This window comes from Balaenoptera musculus, chromosome 20, assembly GCF_009873245.2.
Source record: "Balaenoptera musculus isolate JJ_BM4_2016_0621 chromosome 20, mBalMus1.pri.v3, whole genome shotgun sequence".
Taxonomy (NCBI): domain Eukaryota; kingdom Metazoa; phylum Chordata; class Mammalia; order Artiodactyla; family Balaenopteridae; genus Balaenoptera; species Balaenoptera musculus.
In genome coordinates, this window is record NC_045804.1 from 7,311,413 (window position 1) to 7,337,065 (window position 25,653).

At 52.4% G+C, this 25,653-nt stretch overlaps 1 protein-coding gene across 8 annotated transcripts in view; it reads left to right on the plus strand.

The window, feature by feature from the left end:
* The first annotated feature begins 1,040 nt into the window (after positions 1–1,040).
* Positions 1,041–25,653, plus strand: part of TMEM94 (transmembrane protein 94) — a 35,313-nt gene continuing 10,700 nt past the window's right edge. For 3 of the 8 annotated variants that reach the window (XM_036836071.1, XM_036836072.1, XM_036836074.1), the window contains exons 1-8: positions 1,047–1,450; positions 12,487–12,616; positions 22,797–22,916; positions 23,254–23,381; positions 23,693–23,829; positions 24,402–24,604; positions 24,961–25,112; positions 25,498–25,600. In XM_036836071.1, the coding sequence (XP_036691966.1) occupies positions 12,593–12,616; positions 22,797–22,916; positions 23,254–23,381; positions 23,693–23,829; positions 24,402–24,604; positions 24,961–25,112; positions 25,498–25,600 (867 nt within the window). In that variant the 5' untranslated portion in view covers positions 1,047–1,450; positions 12,487–12,592. Of the gene's footprint in view, positions 1,451–1,650; positions 1,789–12,486; positions 12,617–22,796; positions 22,917–23,253; positions 23,382–23,692; positions 23,830–24,401; positions 24,605–24,960; positions 25,113–25,497; positions 25,601–25,653 lie in introns of all 8 variants that reach the window. The other 5 variants (XM_036836069.1, XR_005017727.1, XM_036836075.1 and 2 more) reach the window with 5 other exon arrangements.

The following is a 25,653-nucleotide window of genomic DNA, read 5'->3' on the forward strand; positions in this document are numbered from 1 at the left end:
GTGTGGACTGCCAGGATAAGCCAGCTGCCTTCAGGTTGCTTGAAGTCTTACAAAAATAATTCTGTGCAAAGCATACTTTTGTAAAGGCAGCAGTGGAGACACAAAGAAAAGCTCAGTGCTACAGAGTTTCAATGACTAAAAGTCAGGGAAGGCTTTTGGGCAGGTAGTGTTTAGGGCAGACCTTTAGGATGGGTGTGGATTTGAACGTTGATTTTATTGGTAGGAAGGAACCTACAAAGCACCGGGAAACCCTTGGGCAAAGAAGCAGAGGTGGGAGGGTCCCAGAGGCATTTAGTGAATCTGTGTGGCTGCAGGAGTAGTCTGGCTTGTGGGGAGTTAAGCCTGGAAATGTATGTCTGAGTCGATTTATGAGGGGCTTTGAATGTCAGGCAGAGAGATTTGGACTTTTTCTATTGGCGAAGATAAACAGCAGAAGATTTTTGTATGCAGGAAAGGGACATGATTCTATCAGTTTTAGACAACAGCTAAAACAGTTCAAACATACAAGATTAGGCACTGAAATGGCACCTTCTTGTCCAGCTGAAAAGAAAGAGAGATTTAATTACATAATCAAATTCATTAACAGGGAGAAGGGGCTCTTACTTCCCAGGACCAGCCATGACCTTCTTCCAGTTTTATAAACAGACTAAAAAACAAAAAACCAACTCTCCAGACTTAGATCTCTGGGAAAACAGAAGTAAATACTGACACAGGCTTGCTTTGTTTTCCCAAGAGAGGTCTCCCAGGCGACTTCTTTAATTATCTAGAAAAAAAATTTTTTTAACTTGTTTTTCCCTTTAGAGTTCAGCCGAGCTTGGAGGAGAAAAACTGCAGTATTGCCTTAGATTCTCCAGCTTTGGTTTGGAAGCAGTATTGGTCCCAGAGGGACTCCCTCCAAGGTCTCTGAGCGAGGTGTCTCGAGGCATTTGTTCCCAGCAACAAGGAGGGAGCTTTGGAGACACAGGCGCTTTGCAAAGGGCTTATTTTAAAAAGAAAGGCGGGAGGCGGGACGGCCCGTTGATATTTTTAGGATAATTCCATAGGAAAACTAACCTAGGTGAAAGCCGTGCCCTCGCCTCTGGTCAGGACCTCTGGATCAGAAAACGCTACGGCATGACGTTCAAGGATGGACAGTGGTTGCGCGCTCTCCCGCCGGCATCACTTGGCACTTAATTCCGCCAGGCTCCCGGAGGAGAGGTTGTGGCTACAGCCTAGTGCTCCCCTCAGCCAATAAGAAGCCAAGAATCCCCGCCCGTCTCGGATTGCGACCAATCGACGCCCAGGACTTTAGCTAGCGAGCCGGCGACTCCGTTGTCCGAGAAAGGAGGCAAACCCCCTTGGAGTTGCCAGTAACGGACATGGCTGCGGCCCCTGGAGGAGGGGACGCGAAGTGAGGAGGGGGCAGGGAGGGGAGAGGACGCGGGCGAGGAAGACTGGTCCCCGGGCCCCGGTAAGTACGAGAAGGCCCGTGGCCCGAAGCAAGGGGAGCAAAGGGGCGTGGGGCTCGGCCTTCCGCGTCCTCGGGATTCTTGGGCGAGGGGAGGCGAGTCTGGGGTCTGCACCCAGGTAATGGTCTCGGGGGAATCCCTTCGGTGGAGGAGTCAAGGGACTGGCTCTTGCCTCCAGCTCTTGGCCATTTCCTTCCCCCAGGTGCTCACACTTGCCCTCGGCCCTGGCTTGGCCCTCTGGGGGTCCCGCGTCGGAAATCGAAGCCTCCCGCCAACAAAGACTCCCTGCCCCAGGATTGCGGTGCCTGGGCCTCGGCCCAGAAGGCTTCCAGCGCTGGTGGTCAGTTTATTTATAGGTCTCTGGGAGTCCCCATCCCAGCCCCAGTTCAGACGGTTGCCTCCCTTGCGCGCGCTCTCAGCTGCCGTCCGGGCCCTCGTGCTGACCACGTCCCCTGTGTCCAGGTGGATGGAGCCGGAGGGGCTTTTCAACCCTGAGCAGCGACGTTGCAGTTTGGAGTATGCCCTGCCTGCCCCCACCCCCACCAGCCCCCGCCCCTTTCCGCCTTTCCAGAAAGTTGTTTAAAGTCTCCTTAGAAGCAACCAGAGGAACATTACTTCCTACCCTATAAACTGATCTCTCTGCTGTGCTCTCGTTCCTCTGCTGCTCACCGCTTAAGTCAGTTCTTAAAGTCCCTCGTGTGCTGCTGTGTGAGCCCCTGCCCGGTGCCAGTTACGAGGGAAACCCTGCTCTTTCATTGGTGTGTGACCACGGGCTGCACTTTGGCGTGTTCATTGATTTGGTCACGTGCTGCTACATCCCACCCTCTTTTTTTGTGTGTGTGGCTCTTGGGGAGAAAAAGGAGGGAGCTCTGTATCCAATCCCTTTTCCTTCTTGTGTGTGATTTTGTGTACTGGGGACGATGATAGTTTTCTCATGCTTCATCCAAGACCCTCACCTCAGCTGTAGTGACACAGTTCAGTTAAGCCTGGGTACTCTTAGAAGATGGAAGTCAGGAGGGAATTTTAACGTTTTATTTTACAGATGTGGAGACTAACTGTTGGGAGAGGCAAAGGGCCAGGGCCAGGGTCATCAAGGTCCCAGGGCTGGAACTCTGAAGTCCAGATTCTTGAGTCCTTTATCCACTAGAGCCGGTTGTTTCCTAGGTGTGATCTGAGAAAACCAAGTTCCCTAACTTCTCTCAGCCTTTGCAGGGCGGTTGTGAGCATTAAATGAGGTGGTCTATATATAAGGATCCCTTGGATGGAGTCTAGGACTTACTAGGTTCTCAATATATTTTTGCATTTATTAATTTTAAGTAACCGGCAGGTAGTTCACTGGCTGATTTCTTGTATTAATATTTATTGTGGTCTCTATTTGTGGGTGTAAATTAGTGGTTCTCAGGAAAGGCAGGGAGGGGCAGAGTCAGGACAAGGTAGCCCTTCCTCTGTTTGGGGGAACCACTGTAGTGTCATTAGAGGTGTTATGAATGAGAGTGTGATTGTGTTTAAGAATAGTGCAGAGGCAGAAAAAGGTTAAGAAGCACTGAAGAAAGAAATACCATGGTGGTATGTCTTTATGGTGATCTTGGTAAAAGAAGAGCTGATCTTAGTAATCCAACGAGGTAGTTTTAATTTTTTTTTTTTTTTTTTTTTTTTTAATTTATTTATCAGGAATAGTGGCTCACGGGCTTAGTTGCTCCGTGGCATGTGGGATCTTCCCAGACCAGGGCCCGAACCCGTGTCTCCTGTATTGGCAGGCAGATTCTCAACCACTGCGCCACCAGGGAAGCCCTAATTTTTTTTTTAATGGCACGAGTAAGGTTCATTTTCTAAAAAGTCAAATAAAAATGATCCATGGAGTTTAAAAAAAAAATAACTGTAAAGATCAGAAGACATCAGAACGTAGACTGTCATTAACTGGAACTGGAACTGGGGGTAGATGTTCACATAAAATCCACATACTGTATGTACTCTGCAAGGCTTATTTCAACTGCCATGTCAGCTGTAACTTCCTTGCTCTCTGGTTTTTGTCAGAACAACAAACAGGGAAACTGGTGGAGACCATGGAGAAGTGCATTGGCCAGGGAGTTGGAGTACAGACCATCCCCTTGTATAACCAGCCACCAAAGAATTGAGAGTTAACTGCCCTTGAACCCCTACCCTAACCCCCACTCCCACCCCTTGTTTGTGGTGACCCGACATCAGAAGATTAGTCCGGGAGAGCCAGGGCTGGGTGGTGAGATGGAAGAAAACAGAAAGCCCTTCACATTTCTATTTTGAGAAGTTGCTAGGGAGTGCCAGCTCCAAGGGCTGAAAATCAGCCTTTCGGAAAGCTTAACTCCTGCAGAACTCATGAGAAATGAAAGTCGCTATCCTTCGGTTCCTTCCACTGCTGCTTCCCTGGTGTTGGGCTTGGGAAACAATTTCTATAGGGCGAGGGAGGAGTGCTATTGTAAATGTGACCTACACCCAAGGCTTGACCTAACCTCACCTGAGTCGAGTTTGAGCTCTGAGAATAGCCTTTCTCAAATCCATTCCTGGTGTTTAAGTGAGAAGGTTCCCAGTCGTGGTTGGCACTTCTCTGCCAGTCAACGTGTGCTAATCTTTTTTATCTGGTTATTGGATCAGCGTTGGTTTCACGAGAGCGTCTTTCTTGACCTAAAAGATAGGCTCCTTTAAAAATATTGTTTGAACTCTGGTTTCTGAGCAGGCCCGGATTTGTTTACAGTACACAGGTGAACTAAAGGCTAAGCTGGCGGCTGCAGCAGGAATGTTTTTCTTCCGAAGGGACCGGCCAGCCAGAAATGTGTGGTTTAGTGACCAGGGGTTCACTGTAATAATAAGCTTTGCCTGTGGTTGCCGAGCCAGTAGTAAACAGGATCACATGGCGTGGCAAGTAGGTTAAGGACCAGATTTAGACCCGGCCTGATGCCTGCATCCAAAGGCCTAGAGTGATGGGGAATGAGGGGTGCCCAAGGGAAGGAGACCCTTTCAGGGCTCACAGCGACCTTTTGGGAAACTGGAAATAGTGTAATGATAGGAACCCAGTTTTCTTAATTTCAGGATCATCTTGAAAAAGAGACTCCTGATAGCAGTCTTCCTTAGTAGGAAGGTGAAGAGAAAAATATTGGGAAACACCTGCAAAAAAGATATATACTGGAGAGAGACTCAAAGGTGTATTGAAAAGAGCATAGGGACTTCCCTGGTGGTCCAGTGGGTAGGACTCCACGATCCCAATGCAGGGGTCCTGGGTTCAATCCCTGGTCGGGGAACTAGATCCTGCATGCATGCCTCAACTAAGAAGTTCGCATGCCCCAACTAAGACCAGGAGCAGCCAAAATAAATAAATAAATAAATATTTGAAAAAAACCAAAAAGAGCATAAACATCCCTAAAGTTGACATGGAATGCAGTGGGGGAATATTCCTTGTAATGTAAGCCAGAACCAATTGCAAAATCAGAAGTTGCTGATTTTTTTTTTTTTTTTTTTTTTTTGGCCACACCGCTTGGCTTTTGGGATCTTAGTTCCCCAACCAGGGATCGAACCTTGGCCTCAGCAGTGAAAGCGCCAAGTCCTAACCACTGGACAGCCAGGGAATTCCCAGAAGTTGCTGATTTCTTTTTATTGTGGTAAAATATACATAATACAGAACTTACCATTTTAACCAGTTATGTGGCATTAAGTACATTCACAGTGTTACACAGCCATCACCACCATCCATCTCCAGAACTTTTTTATTTTCCCCAACTGAAACTATGTCCCCATTAAACACTTAATTTCCCATTCCCCCCTCCTCTGGTCCCCAGCAACCACCATTCTACTTTCTGTCTCTAGGAATTTGACTACTCTAGGACCCTCAAATAAGAGGAATCATACAATATTTGTCCTTTTGTGACTGGCTTATTTCACTTAGTGTAAGGTCTTCACAGTTCATCCATGTGGTAGCCTGTGTCAGAATTGTCTTCCTTTTGAAGGCTGAATAATATTCCATTGTATGTATAGGCCACATTTTGTTTATCCATTCATCTGTTGATGGACACTTAGGTTGCTTCCACCTTTGCTATTGTGAATAGTGCTGCTGTGACCATGAGTGTACAGATATCTGTTTGGGTCCCTGTTGTCACTTCTTGTGGGTATATATCCCCAGGAGTGAGAGGTTGCTGATTCTTTAAAGATACATTTGGTACATTCATATGGTTTGAAAATCAAAAGGCACAAAAGTATATACAGTGAAAATTCTCCCTCCCACTCCTATCCTCAGCCACTCAGTTCCAGTTTATTAATATCTTCTTTTGTAGGTTATGCTCTTGGTATTGATTCTAAGAAATCCAACCCACAGTTACAAAGATTTTCTCCCATTATTTCTTCTAGAAATCTTATAGTTTCACTTTTCCATTTAGGTCTATGATCCATTTTTAGTTAACTCTTGTATATGGTGCAAACTATATTTACAAGGTTTTTTTTTTTTTGCATCTGAATATTCAATTGTTCCAGCGCAATTTGTTGAAGAGCCTTTTACTCCACTGAATTGCCTTTATACCTTTTTTCGAAAATCAATTGACCACATATGTCTGGGTCTATTTCTAGGCTCTGTTAGCAGGCCAATACCACACTGCATCGATTACTGTAGCTTTATAAAACCTTGACGTCCAGTGGTGGAAATATTCCAGCTTTGTTCCCCTGGGGTAGTCTAATTTGAATGTCTCTTATTGTGGGTAGAGTTGAGCATCTTTTCATGGGTAGATGCTACTGGATTTCTTGATTTCATAGTCTCTTGGAGTTAGAAGAGACCATAAAAAGCCATCTCTTTCTTATTTGCTACCTGATGTATTTATTAGCTCCATAATTCCCCACCTCTGCTTGGATCCCTCTAGTGATGGGGAGCTCATTGCCTCTCAGGGTGGCCTCTTCCATTTTTTTAATACAGTTCTAATATGTATAAAAGATATTGCTTGGGAGTTCCCTGGTGGCCTAGTGGTTAGGATTCCAGGCTTTCACTGCCATGGCACAGGTTCAATCCCTGATGGGGACTGAGATCCCACAAGCCACGCAGCCAAAAAAAAAAAAAAAAAGATATTGCTCATATTAAGTCCCAGTCGGCCTCCATATAGCTTCCTCCCCCTAATCTAGTCCCTATTTTTGGAGCCTCCCAGAGTTAGCCTGGCCCTTCTTTCCCCTGGCAGCCATCATGCCCTTCTGTCTCTGCTCTAACCTGATGTGTTTTTGGTGTCCTGGCGAAGCATCTTCTGTCCCTTCCATTAATTCTCATGTGATAGTTTCTCCAACCTGGCTGCTGTTTTCTGGAAGCCTTCCACTTTAGTCAGTGTCCTTCTTAAAGTGTGTGATGCACAAATGAACAAAATATTTCAGGTGTGCTCTGAAATGTACAGGAATCAGACTTACCCCTGTCTTTTGGGGGACTTGGCATATCTGTTAATGCAGCCTAAATGTGAGTGAACTCTGGGCGGCCATGCCGTTTATTTTGAAAATGCATTTAACTAAGCCATTTGTAGTAGTTTACTACAGTAGTTTTTGAACCTAAGTGCAGGCGTTAATATCGAATCTCTTACAGTTAAATTGAATCTATTAGATTTGGCCCATCACTTCTGCCTGTTGAGATCTTCCTGGAGCTTGACTTTGATCTCCTTTCCAGGTTTGTGCTATCCAAGAATTTGATTAGCATACCATCTGTTTCCTCACCCAAGTTATTGATAAAGATATTGACTAGGATGCCACCAAGGATAGAACCCCGAGACTTGTGATTAAAAACCTCCCCCCCACTGAGTATCCATGCATCCATCAGCGCACTTTCAGCTGAGTTGAGTCTACCAAATTGTGTTTTTGGTGTGTTGGGCGTGCCTAGAGTGCCAGCAGAGCTAATGAAGATTGTGTTGGAAGAGATAAGGAGAGCCAACTCCTCAGCTCACCCTCAACCTGAACCTTGGGCACCCATTCTTTTTTTGTCGTTTTCTTTTTTTAAAAAATATTTATTTATTTGGCTGCACCGGGTCTTAGTTGCAGCAGGCGGGCTCCTTAGTTGTGGCTTGCAAACTCTTAGTTGCAGCATGCATGTGGGACCTAGTTCCCTGACCAGGGATCAAACCAGGCCCCCTGCACTGGGAGGGTGGAATCTTAACCACTGCGCCACCAGGGAAGTCCCCACACTAGTTTTTTTTGATGTTGGTTCTGAGCTTGGCAGCAGGAAGCATCGACCCCTTCGTTCTCATTTCCGCCTTTGTCTAGATACCCGTCATGGCAAACCAGGGTTATTGTAATTTTCTTCTAACTCTTCTGCCTGTAATTTCTTTCCCTTTCTCCTCTGATCCATTCTCTACCCTTTTAAAATCCTGGGACCTACTCAGAAACCTTCAGTGACTCCTCAGGGTGTCTTTGTTTCAAAGGCCCCTGATTCCCTGTCCTATGTGGTCATTTATTTCTTCATTTATTTCTTCAGTCTGACCTACTCAGGCCTTCTGCTCTAACCAAACAGGTCAGATCACTATCTTTCAAAAAGGCTCCCGGGGGGAGGGATAAATTGGGAGATTGGGTTGACACATACACACTACTGTATATAAAATAGATAACTAATAAGGACCTACTCTATAGCACAGGGAACACTACTCAATACTCTAGTGGCCTGTATGGGAAAAGAAGCTAAAAAAGAGTGGATATATGTATATGAATAACAGATTCAGTTTGCTGTACACCTGAAACTAGCACAACATTGTAAATTATGCCCCAATTAAAAAAAAAATAAAGGCTACTGCATTTCTTCCCTGGTGCCTTGATTGGGACTTGTGGCTCTTGCTTGGGTAGCCCTTCCTCTTCTTACTCCTAAGCACCTGTTTGCAATTCTCATTTAGTATGTCAATGCCAACTTGAATTGTTATCTTTTTTCATAATAGCCCAAACCACTATATTATAAATCCCTCTAGGGAAGGGACCGCATCTTATACTTCTTTGAAAACAGGACCATTCCTTATACTTACTAAGTATCTGCTATTGTAACACACTACAGGTGCTGGATAAATGTTTGCTTCATTATCCCTTCTCTTTTATAAATCTGCCAAATCTTGCATGTGCTAGGCATTTTAGAGGTTAGTTGAGCTCGGATTCCACTGTACTTTTGGAAAATCAGCTCTATGGAGGCAACTCTATTTCCATACAATGATATGCACCTATTTAAGTATATAGTTCAAAGAATTTTGACAAATGTATATACCCCTGTAGCCACCACCCACAGTCAAGATATTAAACAAAAGATCCCTGTGCCCTTTGCAGTCATTCCCTCCCCCTGCCCCCAGGCAACCCCTGATCTGCTTGCTGCCACTATTGATTAGTTTTGCCTGTTCTGAATTTTATACTAATTGAATCATACAGTAGGCAGTCTTTTGTGTGTGGCTTTTTTTTTTGGCTGTGTTGGGTCTTCGTTGCTGCGCATGTGCTTTCTCTCGTTGTGGTGAGCGGGGGCTACTCTTCGTTGCAGTGTGCAGGCTTCTCATTGTGGTGGCTTCTCTTGTTGCGGAGCATGGGGTCTAGGTGCACGGGCTTCAGCAGTTGTGGCATGCGGGCTCAGTAGTTGTGGCTTGCGGGCTCTAGAGCACAGGCTCAGTAGTTGTGGCACACGGGCTTAGTTGCTCCGTGGCATGTGGGATCTTCCTGGACCAGGGCTCGAACCCGTGTCCCCTGCATTGGAAGGTGGATTCTCAACTACTGCGCCACCAGGGAAGCCCTGTGTGTGGCTTCTTTCACTCATCAAATGTTTTTGAGATTCAGCCATATTGTTGTGTATATCAGTACTTTATTCTGTTTTGTTGCTGGGTAGAATTCCATTGTATGGATTTACCACAGTGTGTTCATCCATTCACCTGAGTGGACATTTGGATTTTTTCCAGTTTGGGGCTATTTTGAAAAAACTTGCTATGGACATTTGTATGTAATTCTCTTTGAGGACATATGTTTCCATTACTGGGTCATATAATAAGTGTATATAGTTGACCCTTGAACTGCATGAGTCCACTTATATGTGGATTTCTTTCACTAAATATGTACCAGAATGCTACACGATCCATGGTTGGTTGAATCCACAAATGCAGAACTGTAGATTTGGAGGGCTGACTGTAAAGTTATATGTGGATTTTCCACTGCGCTTGGGGGGTGGGAGGGTGGTGTCAGGGGTCGGTGTCTCTAACCCCCGCCTTGTTAAAGAGTCACCTGTACTTTATCAGAAACAGCCAAAATGGTTTCCTAAATGGTTATACTATGTTATATTCCCACTAGCAATTTATCAGTTCATATCCTCACCAACACTAGGTACTATCGGTCGTTTTCATTTTAGTCATTCTGATGGGTGCCTATTAATATTAATACTGATAAATAGAAATGTATGAATATGAATATTATTTAATTTAAATATTAATACATTAATGTTAACATTAAGTCTTCCATTCCATGAACATGGTATAGCTCTCTCTTTGTTTAGGTCTTCTTTAATTTCTCTCAGCAGTGTATAGGACTTATGTGTATTTTCGTTAAAGTCATCCCTAAGTATTTCTTTTTTTTGGTACTGTAAGTGATATTTACACATTTTTACTTTCCTATATTTCATTATAGCGTATAGAAATTTATATTTGCATTTTATATTTTGACCTTGTATCATGCAACCTTGCACACTTATTTGTTCTAATATCTTATTTGTAGATTCCTTAGGATTTTCTACATGTATGATTGAGTCTTCTGCAAATAAAGACAGTTTTACTTATTTCTCTACAATCTTTTTTTTGGCCATGCCCGCAGCTTGCAGGATATTAGTTGCCGACCAGGGATTGAACCCAGGCCCTGGCAGTGAAAGCACCAAGTCCTAACCACTGCCCCGCCAGGGAATTCCCTCTTTACAATCTTTATGCCTTTTATTTCTTTTTTTTCTCCTTACTTTTGAGTTCTCATTCTTGACTTCGGTGACTCTTTCTTCATATTACTTGTTTGCTGATGATAGTAGATGATAGTAATGGCGACTATTAAGACCTACCATGTACCAAATACTGTATTAGGCCCTCTGCATATAGTATTTTACATAATTCCTGTTGCATAGCTGTGAAATAGGTATCATCACTTCCATTCAGTGGACAAGGACACCGAGGCTCAGAGAGACAAGTGATTTGCCAAGGTCGTTTGGCATTTGATACATGATGGAGCCAGGATTTGAACCCACGAGTGCCTGGCTTTGAAGCCTGTGCTTTTTTTCACAATGGGCGGGGAGTGGACCTGGCCCTTTAAGGATACAGCTGCTGGTTTCAGATCAGACAGCTAAGGACAACTCTCTCCCAGAATCCCATGTATGGAGTGATGGGAAAACAGAGACTCTTAGAAAAATGTCGTGCTCCTGGCTGCCCTTTTGGAACTGCTGTGGTTCCATCCAGCCGCAGAGTTATTTCACTCCTGTAGTGTTGGCAGAAGGAGTTAAGCATAATCCCCATCTGGCTCCTGGTGCCTTTCCCTGTGTGGTGACTGCCTCATCCAGCCCCTGCTGGCATGGGATGTCATGGGGACCTTGAGCTGTACTTGTAAACAGGGCCAGGGTGCCTGAGTCAGAGCGGCCTTAGGCAGAAGTGCATTCAGCCTCTCAGGATCCCATTTCAGTCGGCTGCCAAAAACCAAATGTCGCTGCACTGCGGTGCTGCTCCCAGCATCACTGTCTGTCTCTGACCCTCCGGGGCCAGCTCAGCTTTGAGGGCCCTGGTTGGAAAAGCAGAGGTAGGGACAGACCTGGCAGTGCAGGGCTGTGGCGTCTTGCGAGGAATTGGACGGCATCGTGGGTCGGATTTAGTGCCTGCAGAGCCTGGGCCTCCTGCCTGGGGTCCTCTGGACACAGCTTTTTTTTTTTTTTTAATTGTTTCTAGACAGCTCTTTTATGGATCAGTTCTCCTGGGCTTCTGACCAGCTCCTCTTAACGTAGGTTTTGCTGCAGGCCCCCAAAAGAACTGCCCCAGTCAGCAGGTTAGTTCTTTCTCCTCAAGTAGTCACCTGGCACCGAACCAGATTACTCAGTGGCACTCTTTACCCAAACACTCATCTGAAATCATTTAAGGTGTGCTGGCCGCCAGGATGGATGGGTGAGACTCGGGGTTATATGGGGAGGCAGTGGTGGGTGGGGAGGTTAGGCTCATCTTCATTTTCTAGATTGTTGTCGCCTTGGATCCCCCATCCTCGTGGACACCCGTCCAGGTCCCTGTTGAGCACTCCTTGTTGGCCAGCCGCTCGAGAGGCCCGCTGACTGTGGGCATGTACGTGTCGGCATGTGTGGTGTGTGTTTCCCAGCTGTGCTCCTGGCGGCGGTGGAGTGAGCACGTCTCTACTTTGATCATCTCTGCTGCTCTTCCCACCATTTGCTTGATTATTCAAGTTGTATCTAGATTCCAATTTACCTTCACTTTTTTTTTTTTTTTTAAATTTGGCCGTGCCGTGCCCAGCTTGTGGGATTTTAATTCCCTGACTAGGGATTGAACCCGTGCCCCCTGCAGTGGAAGCGCAGAGTCTTAACCACTGGACCGCCAGGGAAGTCCCTCATCACCTCTTTAAAAGTGAAGGTATGGGACTTCCCTGGCAGTCCAGTGGTTAGGACTCTGCGCTTCCACTGCAGGGGGCACGGGTTCGATCCCTGGTCGGGGAACTAAGATCCCACATGTGGCCAAAATAAATAAATAAATAAAGAGCTGATGAGCCATGGCTTTTCCTGCTGTCTGGAAGTCAGCAAGTCAAAGAGTACACGTGGAACAAAACATACGTGCCTCCAAAAATTAGGGTAAAAGAGGGAAAGCTTGCAGCCCTCCAGCATCCCTGCTGTAGCCCTCTCCCTCCTGGCCGCAGAGAGTGGAATTTGTAAAGCTGACTGCTGCCAGGACAGGCCGGGGCCCTGGAGGTCACCAGCACCGTCTTCTCCACGTCCTGCTCGACTGTTTAGATGGTACTGTTGTGTTTCACAGTAGCTGCCCCTTCCAGCAACCCGGCCTTACGGGACCTCTTTCTTTTTTTTCCCCAGATGCTGTGACTGTGACAGAGTCACTGGGGTTCGTACATGTTGGGGAGGAGCCTTCCTTTCGGGGGTGACCACCTTCCTCTGGGCATGCCTGCAGTACCCTGGGCCCATGGACCTGAAGGAGAAGCATGCGGTAGGCCATGACCGGTTCCCTAACGGGGATTGTCTGTGTGTCTCTGTTGGACTCTCCCTGCCTGTGTTTGCCTGGGAGGTCCTCGTGTGGAGGCTTTACACCAAAAGAGAGGGAGGGGGCGCAGCTCTGAGGCTTGGGGTATGTGATCTGATCCCTGGACGGTGCTATTGCTTGGCTGGAACACACAGGCTCAGGGAGCTGGGACTCAAGGACAAAGGGTGGACCAGTTAACACGGCCGCATGGGAGCCGGTTTCTGATTGGGGTTGGCTCTGAGCCAGTCTTCCACTCCTTGCCCAGGGGTGTGTGATTTCGCTTGTTTGCCCGTTGCTGGGCTCTGCCCCAACCTGCTGAGCTGGGTTGCGTACTCAGTTGGGCACCCTCTCTGTGGTTAGAGAAGAGCTCCCCGAGTCAGACTCCAGACACAGCTGCTGAATCAGCTGGGGGTAAGCAGCCCGGGGGTCCAGGCGTCCTCCCCCAGCCTGACGCAGGCACCCCAGCCTCCAGGCATACCGTCTTTACGTGGAGTTAGATTTGTCATCCAACAGAGCACCCCTCTCCTGGGACGAGGATTGCCCTAGGGGGTGTCCTTCCCCTAGGTCCTTGCCTGGCCTTCTTTTTTTTTTTTTTGGGCTGCGCTGCACAGCATGTGGGATCGTAGTTCCCCAACAGGGATCGAACCTGTGCCCCTTACAGTGGAAGCGCGGAATCTGAACCGCTGGACCGCCAGGGAAGTCCCCACCTTGCCTGGCCTTCTGTCACACCTTCCCAACAGGTCCCTCTGTCTCTGACCCCTTGCCTCCACTCGGCGGGCAGGGAAGGCTATCCAAAACGCAGAGCTGACCTTTTGTTGCCCCTGCTTAAAAGGCATCACACCACCTGCCGAAACCTTTAGCGTGGGGTCCAGAGCCCTCCATAATCCCGCCTCTGCCCGTCGGCCCAGCATCCCTCACCTCCCCTGCCTCGGCCTTTACCACTGGTAATTCTGAACGCTTCAGAGTTTGGGCACACCCTCCACGTTTAGGCTGTTACCCAAAAATCCCCCCCCCCCACCCTTTTTCCTGCCAAACTCCTACTTTTCTTTCTTCAAGACCCAGTTTAGGGACTTCCCTGGTGCTCCAGTGGCTAAGACTCCACGCTCCCCATGCAGGGGACCCGGGTTCGATCCCTGGTCAGGGAACTAGATCCCACATGCCGCAACTAAGACCCAGCACAGCCAAATTAAAAAAAAAAACAAAGACCCGGTTTAGGCATGACCTTCTCCACATACGTCCTCTTCATCCCTCCAGGATCCCTCCTTTCAACATCCACAGCACTGCCACCATCATACTTGCTACGCTGTGTTGGCACCATCTGTCTGTCCCGCTTTATCTCAGTGTCCCTGGCTCCTAGCACAGAGCCTGGCATGTAGCAAGGGCTTAGTAAATATTTATTGACTTGAACTTATGGACAGTGATCTTCCTGCCAAAGAGATCTCGGGAGGTCTGGGGAAGGAGCTGAGGGTCCACACAGACCTGGTGCCTGGCTGACTGCCGAGGTGTTCAGCTCCACATTTCACGTGCCTCTGGATCGTGGAACAGGCCTGTGGACCTGAACTTGAAGCAGGTGTGTTCAGCCTCCTGTTCACAGATGCCCCTGGCTGCTCTGCAGGTGTCCATCCTAGCAGTGATTGGTGTGCAGGGAAAGCTACACTTGCCCGTCCCCTAGCCTGGGTGCAGGGCTGCTGCGTACAGTTGCAAGAGCTGTGCACTGCTCAGTTCCAGGGAGCAGCCCCCCCAAAGGCTATGATGTTGTGCAATGTGGTGGCCTGCCTAGGGTGGGGCTGAATGTCCCAAAAACAGAGGACAGTGTTGTCCTCCGGTTCCAGCCTGTGGCTGAAACACCCATTCCTAGTGAATCGGGGAAACAAAGTTCTGTGGTCCAGCAGCTGGCTTCTCTCTCAAGCCCGAGGAAGGACACTTGTGAACCCAGGCTGGATATCTCTCAGGGGCGTTTGTCGGGGAGGGTTTTTCTTCATCCTCTTCTTTTTCTTTCTGGATCGATGCTTTCCTGACCTAGAAAGCACCATTACCACCATTGTCAGCCATATTTATGGAATGCTTCCTTTGGGTGGTAGAACTCTAGGCCCTGGGTGATGGCCTCTGGCTTGGAGAGGCTTACTGTCTAGTTGAGGAATTAATAGGACAAGCAGCTAAGTAATAGATCTGATGGCGTTTCTACCTGAGGTACCTTGCGAGTTGTGTAAATATGGGCTTCTAAAGTGGATCCCTGGGGCCTCTAACAGTGGAAGCCTTCTTGGAGGCGTAGGAGAGGGCGAGGTGGCGCGCTGGGAGTTGATGGTAAGGTGGCCTGTCGTCACCTGGCTACAGCCCACGATCAGTTTGGCTGTTGCTGGTTGATCCTTTGCACCTTGCCCCCCTTCTCTTTGTGACCTGCCTGTCCTCAGTGTCCCCTGCAGACCCTCCTCTCCCGTCTCCAGTCCTCCAGCCCATGGTGGATGTGCCGTGGCAGTGATGGTCTGGGTTTCTCCCCAGATGCAGAGCTTCCCTGTTCACTTGCTGAAGTGGGCAGTGTCAGAGGGGGGCCAGACGCCAGAGGGCTGTGTTGGGGGGCGCTGCGGAATACCTGGGTTAGACCCTGTGAGCTGTTCTTCTAGGCCCTGTTGCACAGGAGGGAGAGTGTTTGCGTAGTTGTGGTTCCCCCAGAGCAGTGCCTTGGTGGAAAGCTAAAGGGGAGTGTGACCTGGGAGCAAGGGACAGGAGGCTCCTTGGCAGTTTGCTGAGGCTGCAGCCCGACTACACAGGTGGCAGCCGTCCTCAGAGTGACTGTCTCGGAATCCGACCCCTCCTTCCCTGGCCTCACGGAGACTTCCTGCCCTTAACCTCTGGACTGCCTGGGCCCCTCCTTTTCTGTTCCCATTCAGCTCAGGGTTTGGCGGTGTGTGTGTGTGTGTGTGTGTGTGTGTGTGTGTGTGTGTGTGTGTGTGTGTGTGTGTGTGTGTGTGTGTGTGTGTGTGTGTGTGTGTGTGTGTGTGTGTGTGTGTGTGTGTGTGCGCGCGCCCACAGGGAGCTGTGCTGAAAAAGGAGGAGGGGAGAGGCCCGCTGGAACTCGGCTGAGGCTCTCTCTTCCCTTCCCTGCCGATGAGATGGTGTCGTCTAGGAAACAGGGCCCTGGAGAAATGGTCTCAGGCTCCAGCCCGTGCTCCGGTTATTGAACCTGTTAGGCCATTTCCTCTCCCTCGAGGTTTTCCAGCCCCATCCTCAGGGTGGCCTGGATGGAGCCAGAGAAGTTTCCTGCCCCAACATCACCCAGGGGGTCTGTTCTGACAGCTTCCTGTATGTCAAACCCGGGGTCGCAGAGTGATGCCCAGGCCCTGCTTGAAGCCCCGGGAGGAGATGGGAGCCCAGGTCGCCAGCCTCCTCTTTCTTCCTGGGATGAGGCCCGGCGTCCGCAGGCAGTGTCCTGGTCCCAGCAGCACCTGGGCAGGTGTGTCTGGATGCGGCTGGGCGGTATCGGCTGGCTGAGCTCTGCACTCGCCTTGATTAGTGGCTCTTGGAGCCCCCCGCCACCTGGTGGGAAGATGTTGGGTCCTAGGTGTTGGGAGAGCCCTTCCTCTCAGCTGGCTCTCCCCTCTTCCACTGGCTTCCTCTGCTTGCTCACTTCCCAGCCCCCTGCTCTGCCCTCCGAGAAGTCACTGCTCCAGTTTTCTCAATTGCCGGTCCTTCCCCCTCCACGTAGGATGTGCTGCTATTGATAAGCGCCCCCCCCTCCTTCCTGCAGCTCTGACTGTGGAGAGAGCTGTTGTTGGCGTGGCTTCATGCTGGAGTCTCAAAGGGATCTGGGGGGCTCCCCCAAGTGGGGCTCCTCACCTTGCCCGGGAAGGGGAGTCCGGGGGGAGAGGACAGGTACTTCTCCATGCCCGCGGGTGCCCTCGGGGCTCCAGGCCGACAGCAGCCACTTCCTGCACAGCTCCTCCTCCGGTGGGGGTGGGCGGTGGGCGCATCCGAACCCCTGGGCGGCACGTCGCCCTCTGCTTACCCTCCGGTGCCTCCTCTGATGAATGGGCCCAGCCCTTGGACAGCTGGCAGGGCCCCTACCAACTTTCTCCTCTCAACCCCTTCCCTCCTCCCTCCCTCTCCGCAGCCTCTCCCTCCTTCCGTCCTTTCCTCCTGCACCGGCAGCCCGGTCTCCTCCTCCTCCCTCCCTAAATCTGCAGCGTGACTGGAAATAGTCTAAATTAATCAGCAGATTGAAGCTCCACTCTGCTGCCGCTGCCGCCCCGCTCCTCGCTCACACGCGCTCCAGCTCCCTTCTCTCTTCCCTGTCTTCACTCTTTCCCTCTCTGTCTTTCTCTGTCTCCTTCTCTCCCTCTCCGAGGGCAGTGTCGGCAGTTCTGTGGCTGACGCGCTGTGGCTCAGGCTCTACCCCATGCTCTTTAAACGGGCAGAGCTATGGATGGCCCATCAGGGCAAAGGCAGCAAAGTGAGTATGCCAGCTGGGCTTGACGCCCCCATTCCACACGCCTGCTTCCCCGCTTTGTGTCAGAGGTTTTGGGTTAACGGTTGAAGATGGAAGCTGGGCCGGAGGCAGCTTGGATTACGAGGTAGCGAGGACCGTGGAAGGAGGCTGGGGATGGGAGCCAGAAAGCCCGTGTGTGTAGCTGCCTGCCAGGCTCCTGAGTCACCCAGAGCAGGACCGGAGCCCAAGTTTCCCTGTGGGGCATCCTGTCAAGGTGTGCTGGGACCCGGGTCGCCAGGCACAAGGCTTGGATGCCAGCCCCTCCTCGGGGCCATTAAGGAGGCTTTTCTCGCCGGACCACATGGGTCACTGAGACAGGAGCCACCGGGGCTGGGGTGATTTCTTCCTAGGTCGTGGCTGCAGGAGGTGAGAAAGAAGACAGGTGAAAGTGCCAGGGTCAGCATGAGCCGGGAAGAGTGAGGAAGAGGAGGAGGTGCCTCTGCTTGAGGCTTTGAGCTGCTTGTCTGTAGACAGAGTCAATTTGTGTCTGGCCAAACTTGGAAGAGATTTATGGTGACACCTATAATAGACCCTGGTGGATAGTGGCCGAATCTCTGCTTCAGTAGTTCAGACCTTGTGGAGTCCAGCTTTGGGTCCCTGCTCACCTGCACCGGCCAAGGAGGCTGTGACCGTGGGGACCTGGCGAAGGGGCCAGCTGGCTCTAATTAGTGGTTATCTGCTGTTGCCAAGGCCAAAGGCCAAGGCCAAGGCCAATTCACAGTCTGCCTACTTGAGCCTAGGGGACCTAGATTCCACTTTCTCCCGAAACAGGTAGAATAGGAAGGAAAACAGCTGCTGTGCTGAGGGAACCTCGGGGGAGTCGCGGAAGGACAGGGACTGGGGGCTGGGGGCTTCTGGTTCTGGGCCACCTGAGAAACCTGACCGAAGTGGCCCAGGACGGCCCAGGCGTGCTGGCTCTTAAAGCCTCATTAGACGGACCCAGATGCTTAGCTTTGGGCCCTGGGGAGCTGGTTCTGTGCGGTAGCAGATTCCTTGCAGTTCTGATTTAGCAGATAGAATTTTGTCACCACCTGCTGCTCCTCCAGTCCCCAGGCCCTGACCGTGTCCCCCTTTGACGATGAAGCGGGGCGCGATGGGCGCGTGCTGGCAGCCTCTCCTGAGCCTACACCTCCTATGGCCTCGAGTTCCTCTGTTGGGTTCAGTTGAGGCTGAGCACTTAAAACAGTGGGATGGGGTTGCTTCTACCCGAAAAGCTTCAGTGTCAGGGGAGAAGCAGGGCCACGCCTCCCCTCTGGTGTAGAGGCCTTGCTTAGCCATGGCTCCTTGGCCCCAGGAATTTCCTGGAGGTGCCTGGGGGTGGGGAGTGGGAGTTTCTGAGCATCTGGGAAGTAGGAAGAATTGCTTCCTGCCTTTGGGTACTTAAGTCCGGGGCAGATTTTCCTCACCCTTCTTGGCCCTGCTAGGCAAGAAGAGCAGACCTCAGATGGCACGTGTATGACAGGCGTTCTTATTTCTCACACCATCTCCGTCCTTGCACAGACCTCCCCCAACCCCCGCCATGGGTACCCGGGCACGCTGGGTGCCAGCCTAACTCTGTGCTTTGAGGAAGGCCACCTAGCCAGCTCACGCATGAGCCCTTTCTGAATTTCCTTTGGAAAGCGTGAATGTCTTTCACCAATTTCCTCAGCTTCAGTTCTCATACCGCATGGGGGAAAAGCCATGGGGTAATGAGAGAAACAGTGATTTTACCCATACCCGGGACCCTCCTGCCGGAGACTGAGTGAAGAGTCGCCATCAGGCCTCAGTGGGCGGCCACGGCAGTTGGATAAGTGGGGTTGGGGCCGTGGAGGGTTGGCTGGCCTTGAGGGCTGTGTCCTGGCCCCGGGGCGCTGTGCTGGCAGGCACTTTCTTCAGGAGGCACATAATTACACAATGGCTTATTTTCCTCTGTTGTGCTGTCTTTAATCTCCAGTCTGGAGTTGGTGCTCCAAGCCAGACACAACATGCGGGGGCAGACGCACGCCCCCAGCTCCGCAGGCCCCCTCCCGCCTCTGCCGGCCCTGCCCCGGGAGCATCTGCCACCCTGTGGCCCCTCCTCCCACACCTGGAGAGGAGCACGGGACAGGTTCTCAGACCCTGGAGGAAGAGAAGGAGCGAAACAGTTGCTGGGTGGGGTTGCCCGGGGGGTTGGGGGTGCCTGAAGTGAGGCAGCAGATGCAGGGCAGCCACGGGGCGAGCAGAGGGCAGTTCCTGAGGGTCCTAGGTCTACAGGCCTGGCTGGAGGAAGGCCGCCGCCCTGGATCTCTGGCTGCTCCCCTTAGCCTTTCCCTGCCTTCCTGAGCCTGGCACTCATTCCAGACCGGGCAGCTTCCCGGGCGATTGTGCAGCCCCGTGGGATTTGTCAGCTCTTCCTTTCTCCCGCCCTTTGGCGTGCAGCCTTTCCACCTCTGCGGGCCAGCCCTTCCCTGCCCGCAGGAGGTTTGCTCACTTTATCATTTCTGGAGACCTGGCCTAGGCAAGTCCACCCTGGGAACCTGCACATCCCACGGCGGGGAGGGGGCTTGGCAGGTTGAGCCTGAGGGAGGAAGGGGAAGGGGGAGGGGAGGCTGGGCCTCCCGAACGCTCTTCTTCTTGGGCCTTCTTGGGATGAGAGGGGCAGGCATCCTCCCTTGGACATGAGAAAGCCTCTGGTCCCCCTTTGCTTTTCTCTTTCTCCTTCCCGCCCCTGGAGGCTTTCTTCCCTCATGCCAGGAGCCAAGGAGGCAGAGGTGCAGGCCTTGCCTGACACTCCTTTGTCCTGGACCACGGCCTCTCAGGGAGGGCCCCGGATCCCTGCCGGAGGGAGGTGGGTGCTTTGGAGTGCAGTATTTACCCTTGCGGGGTGCCGGCTCCCTGCCCGGAGGGCCATTTCTTCCTGAGCTGAAATAACCAGTTATCCCCTCGGAGAAGCAGCAGCTCTCATCCTCGTAATCCCCCAAAGCCACCGTGGAGAGCAGGGATTAGGTGAGATTTAGGCAAGGGATCTGGGAGGTCTTTGGGCCGGGCCCACTCTGAAGCCCGTCCTCATCCCTCAGGCCGAGGGAGCTGGCGACAGGCCAGCATGGGGGCTCCACTCAGGGGCCTCCCACCATGCCAGGTCTGCAGCCAGGGGATATGGCCCCCAGTCCATCAACTCCTAGTCTGGCGAGGGTCAAGCCTGCCAAGGGGGCAGGTGGACATGGAGACCGGCAGGGAGGAGGAAATCCAGAACGTTGGTGGGCAAGGCCGGGGCAGAACCCCGGGGATAGGAGGGAAGAGGGTAGGGCGTGAGCCCAGGCAGCCAGGGCATCGCTGGCTCAGTGAGCCTTGGCCAGGACTCAGTAGATAAGCCCAGTCCCTTTCTTGGTGCCCCAGGTCCAGGGCTTTGTGCCTCTTGCTCAGGAGCTTTCCCTGGTGGAAGCCCACATTGGTGCTCTTCAGGTGGCCCCTGAGAAAGACACACTCCTCCCCCAGGCCCTGCCTTTCCTGGGGGCCTTCTTTTTCCAGGACCCCCAACTGGGGATCTGTGCATCAGATCCAACCTGGGCTGGGCCTCACCTCCAGGAGTTTTGATTCACTAGGTCTGGGTGGGGCCTGGACAGCCACGTTTGTAAAAGCTCCAGGTGTTTCTGCTACAGATCCTGGGTTGACAACCCTGACGAAGGTGTCATTGGGACCGGTGAAACTACATGGGCGTTCATTCATTCATTCAGTCAGTCAGCAAGTATTCACTGAGCTGCTGCCCTGTGATAGGCACTGTCTTAGTGGTTGGTGGAGGGGTGTGGAGATGGAAGAATTTAGTACCCTTTTCCAGGCATTGGCAGTCTGGTGGGAGAGCCAGACAGGCAAATCTATGACAGTCCTCCGTGATGCCGCCTGTGAGCGAGGTTGTCCGGGGTGCCTTTGGAATACAAACCTCCCCCTGTATGTGCAGCCCTGGGTTTTGGGAAGATTTCCCAGAGTGGGTGGTGTTTGAGCTGAGTCTCGAAGGAGAAGTAAGAGTCGTCTGGGGCAGGGAGTGTGCTCTTGGCTAGGAAAATCCATAAAGGCGCTGACACATGAGCTGGGGCAGCGCGGCACGTGACAGGAATGGCAGGAAAGGAGGCTGGAGAAGCTGGCAGATCCCGGACCACGCTCAGGAGTCTGGGCTAGATTTTAAAGGTAAACAGGGTCAGTTCATCAGACGTGCGCTCACTGGCTGGGATGCAGCGGTTGGTTTGGAAAAGGTAGGGACTGGGAGGTGGGAGGGGGAGGCAGAGGTTGCGGGGAGGGGCTGGGGTGCCTGGGTGATGGTAACTGCAGGAGGGGTGCTGGCTCAGGCAGGGAGGGCCGGGTGGCAATTTCGGGGGTTTGGACGTATCAACTCATAGGTACCTATGAAACAGCTGTGCGGCAGTTTAGGGAATGGGTCAGAATTCGGGGTAGTGGTCAGGCTAGAGGTGAAATTTAGGAGTTGTAAGTGTATTGGTGGCAGATGAATCCATGTGGCTGAGGTTGCCCTGGAAACGTACGTAAAGTTGTGGAGAAGATGTCATAGGATGGACTGTGGGGTAGATGGACAGGACAATACAGGAGAGAAGCCCAGGAACAAGGGGTCTCCACGGGAGAGGTCAGGCCATGGGGTCACATAGGACAATGTGCTGGGAACCACCCCTGTCCATGCCACGTTCCACCCACCCGCGGTGAGATGAGAGTGTGGTGCGGTCAGTGCAGGTCCTTTCCTGGGAGCAGCTGTCTTTTTTTCTGAGATTGTGTCCTTCCCAATGTTGTAGGGTTACAATAGCCTCCCTTTTATGAAATGGTGGTAACAGAAATTGGTGGGGTTTTTTCCTTAATGTTTTTTACTAGGAACAACGTAAAGCCAGAATCTCCAGGTTAGTTCTCTTCTCCCCACTTAAACAATACATATTTTCTCTAGTTGCGGCGAGCAGGGGCTACCCTTCATTGCGGTGCATGGGCTTCTCATTGGGTGGCTTCTCTTGTTGCAGAGCACGGGCTCTAGGTGCACAGGCTTCAGTAGTTGTGGCACATGGGCTTCAGTAGTTGTGGCCCGTGGGCTCAGTAGTTGTGGTGCACGGGCTTAGTTGCTCTGTGGCATGTGGGATCTTCCCAGACCAGAGCTCGAACCCGTGTCCCCTGCATTGGCAGGCGGATTCTTTTTTTTTATAAATTTATTTTATTTATTTATTTATTTATTTTATTTATTTTTTGGCTGTGTTGGGTCTTCGTTTCTGTGCGAGGGCTTTCTCCAGTTGCGGCAAGCGGGGGCCACTCCTCATCACGGTGCGCGGGCCTCTCACTATCGCGGCCTCTCTTGTTGCGGAGCACAGGCTCCAGACGCGCAGGCTCAGTAGCTGTGGCTCACGGGCCCAGTTGCTCCGCGGCATGTGGGATCTTCCCAGACCAGAGCTCGAACCCATGTCCCCTGCATTGGCAGGTGGATTCTTAACCACTGCGCCACCAGGGAAGCCTTCTGGTTTTGTTTTAAACTTGGCTTTGAGGAGCAGGGCACTGTGTACTTGAACGTCTTTTAATTTGGTGGAGATCTGAACATGCTCACGCCCTGAGGGGTCGGGGCTAGTGGAGGGAGGGAGGGTGAGGATTTGGGAGAAGGGAGGAAGGTTCTGGGGAGGTGGGAGGGGAGGGCCTCCCGAGAGATGCTGAGTGCCTCCTGCTTCCCTCCAGGGCGAGGCTCCCTTGGCCCTGGGCCTGTCCACCCGGAAGGCCCTCAGCATCCTGAAGGAGCAGCTGGAGGCGGTGCTGGACGGACACCTAAAAGAACGGAAGAAATGTCTCACATGGAAGGTGACATGTCCTCATGGGGAGCCCAGAGCCTAGTTGGGGCGGTGGAAAAGCTTGGGAAGCCCATTCTCGGGGCCATGACTCTCCCAGTCACCCTGGACGGTGTGACCCGACTGAGGCATCACTAAAAATCAGAAAGAGGCCAGGGTTCCTTTCAGAGTGATGTCCTGACCCCAGACGAGACCAAAGCGAGAAGACAGAGGTGGCCGCCCGGGCTCTCCATCGGGTGGGCGGGGGAGGAAGGCGGCCAGATCCTAGCGGGACAGAGAATCTTGGCTCCTTCCTCCTCCCTTGGCCCCCGGGCCTCTCACTCCCTGGCCTCCTGCCCCTCCGTCCTCAGGAGATGTGCAGAAGCAGCTTCCTGCACCACAGTAACCGCTGCTCCTGTTTCCACTGGCCCGGCGCCTCGCTCATGCTCCTGGCCGTGCTGCTGCTGCTGGGCTGCTACGGGGGCCAGCCGGCTGGCAGGTACGCGGCCCGAGGCCCTGGGAGGGGCTCCTTCCCACCTCTCGCAGCGCAGGGTCTGGGCTTGTCCCCCTCCTGCCTCCACACCCGCCTGGGACATCCCCGGGCGAGGGGAGCTGCCCCCAGAGTCAGCGCCTGGGTCGTGTAGGAATCCACAGTCCCTTGGCTGGCTGATGTCAGAACCAGAAGGAGACACTCTTTTCAGAAGGGACTGGGGAGGGGAGCGTGGGGCCCTGGGTTGACTGGGCTGGAGACCCCCTGCCCCGCCCCGCCCCGCCCCCCGCCACCAGTGCCCCCTCTTCTCTCCCTGCCAGCCACGGGGTGGAGCTGGTGAACGCCGCTGCGCTCTTCCTCTTGCTGCTCCTCAACCTCGTCCTCATTGGGCGGCAAGATCGGCTGAAGCGTCGGGAGGTAGAACGGAGACTCCGAGGGATCATTGACCAAATCCAAGGTGAGGCCAAGGGGCAGGCGAGTCAGGTGGGAAAAGATGCCCTGGGATGTGTCAGAGCCCTGGAGCTCCCGTCCCGAGCCCCAGCCAGGAGCCCCAGCACATTGGCGTTGCCTGCGGTCAGCATTCAGGGGATAAGGATGCCCTGCTTTCTTCTCAGTGGTGCAGCGAGAGCTGTGGGACGGCTATGGGTACCCAGGCAGTGGCCTGGGGCGGGCAGGAAGGCTAATGGCTCCTCAAAGCCAGGGACCAAATCGGCTTAATCTTTGACGTTTGTACCCCTCACGAAGCTCAGCACACCCCTCAAAGCCCTTAGCAAAGTTAGCAAAATGTATTTGAATGGAAGGGGGGTACAAAGAATAGGAGCTTCAGGTGTTCAGAGGAGGTGCAAGTGCCTGGGCTGGGGTGGTTGGGAGGTGACCTTGTAGAGGGGAAGTGTTGGAATGAGCAGCGTGGGTTGATGCAGGCCTTCTGGGGAAGGGAGAAGAGCAGACACAGCTTCATAGCTGTGTGCTGGATCTGGCTGGTGTGTGGATCCATGGGTGAGGCTGTTTCCCTCTTTCCATTCTCATCAGATGCCCTCAGGGATGGCAAGGAGATCAAGTGGCTAGATGCCATGTACCCAGACCTCCACATGCCCTTTGCACCATCCTGGTCCCTACACTGGGCCTACAGAGATGGACATCTGGTCAACCTGCCAGTTAGCCTGTTGGTAGAAGGAGACATCATAGCTCTGAGGCCTGGCCAAGAATCGTTTGCTTCTCTGAGGGGGATCAAGGTAGCTGGAGGCTTTTCTCCTTCCCTGGAAATGCTGTGGGAGTGTCCACCGGCAATGGTGGGAGGGTCCCTGGGCTTAATCCTGATGCTTCCTGCCCAGATCATGGGTTTCTTGGCAGGGGCTCCAGGAGAACGGAGAAAAGCTGGAACATCTTTCTCCTTGTCCTGTTCTTTCTTCTGTCTGATCCTCAAGCTGCTCAGAATGCAGTCCCCCAGGCCCCACCCTAACTGACTCCTTGCTAACTGATGGTCCCCTAACCCAATGAGATGTCTCCACTTAGCTAGAACGGCCAAGGACGAGTGGCTTCCATGGAACCCATTAATTACCCTCGACCTCCTCCCCTTCGTCGCTGGCAGGATGATGAGCACATCGTCTTGGAGCCGGGAGACCTGTTTCCACCTTTCTCTCCGCCCCCCTCCCCCCGGGGAGAAGTGAAGAAAGGGCCACAGAACCCCCAGCAGCACCGGCTCTTCCGCGTCCTTGAGACCCCTGTGATTGACAACATCAGGTGAGGGCGCTGCCCTGCCTTCCTCCCGTCCCCTGACTTCTCCACCCCAGTGCCTCCTGTGAGCAGGGGGTGTGGTGGGGCCGGTGACAGGAAGGCGCCTTGTCCTTACTGAGGTCCCTTAGCGCAGGCATCTCCGGAGGGTCTTCTCTTTAGTGTCCTGTGAGAATTCTTCGACTGGGTGATTGACCCCCTCTCAGTCTGAACTCCGAGGGGGCAGCTTCAGAGGCTGCCACGAGCCGCTGGCCACAGTGACCAGGAGGCCACTCAGCCGGGGCCAAGGCATAGGAGGGAACTGCAGGATCCAGTGATGCTCGGTGAAGGGGTGGGCTTCAGGCCTCTCCCCTGAGCAGGGCTCGCCCGAGTATAGTATCACCTCTTTCTGCAGGTGGTGCCTGGACATGGCCCTGTCCCGCCCCGTCACCGCTCTGGACAACGAGAGGTTCACGGTGCAGTCAGTGATGCTGCACTACGCGGTGCCCGTGGTCCTGGTGCGTGAGGCGGGGCCGCACAGGGCAGGGGGAGGGCCAGGAAATGGGGGAGC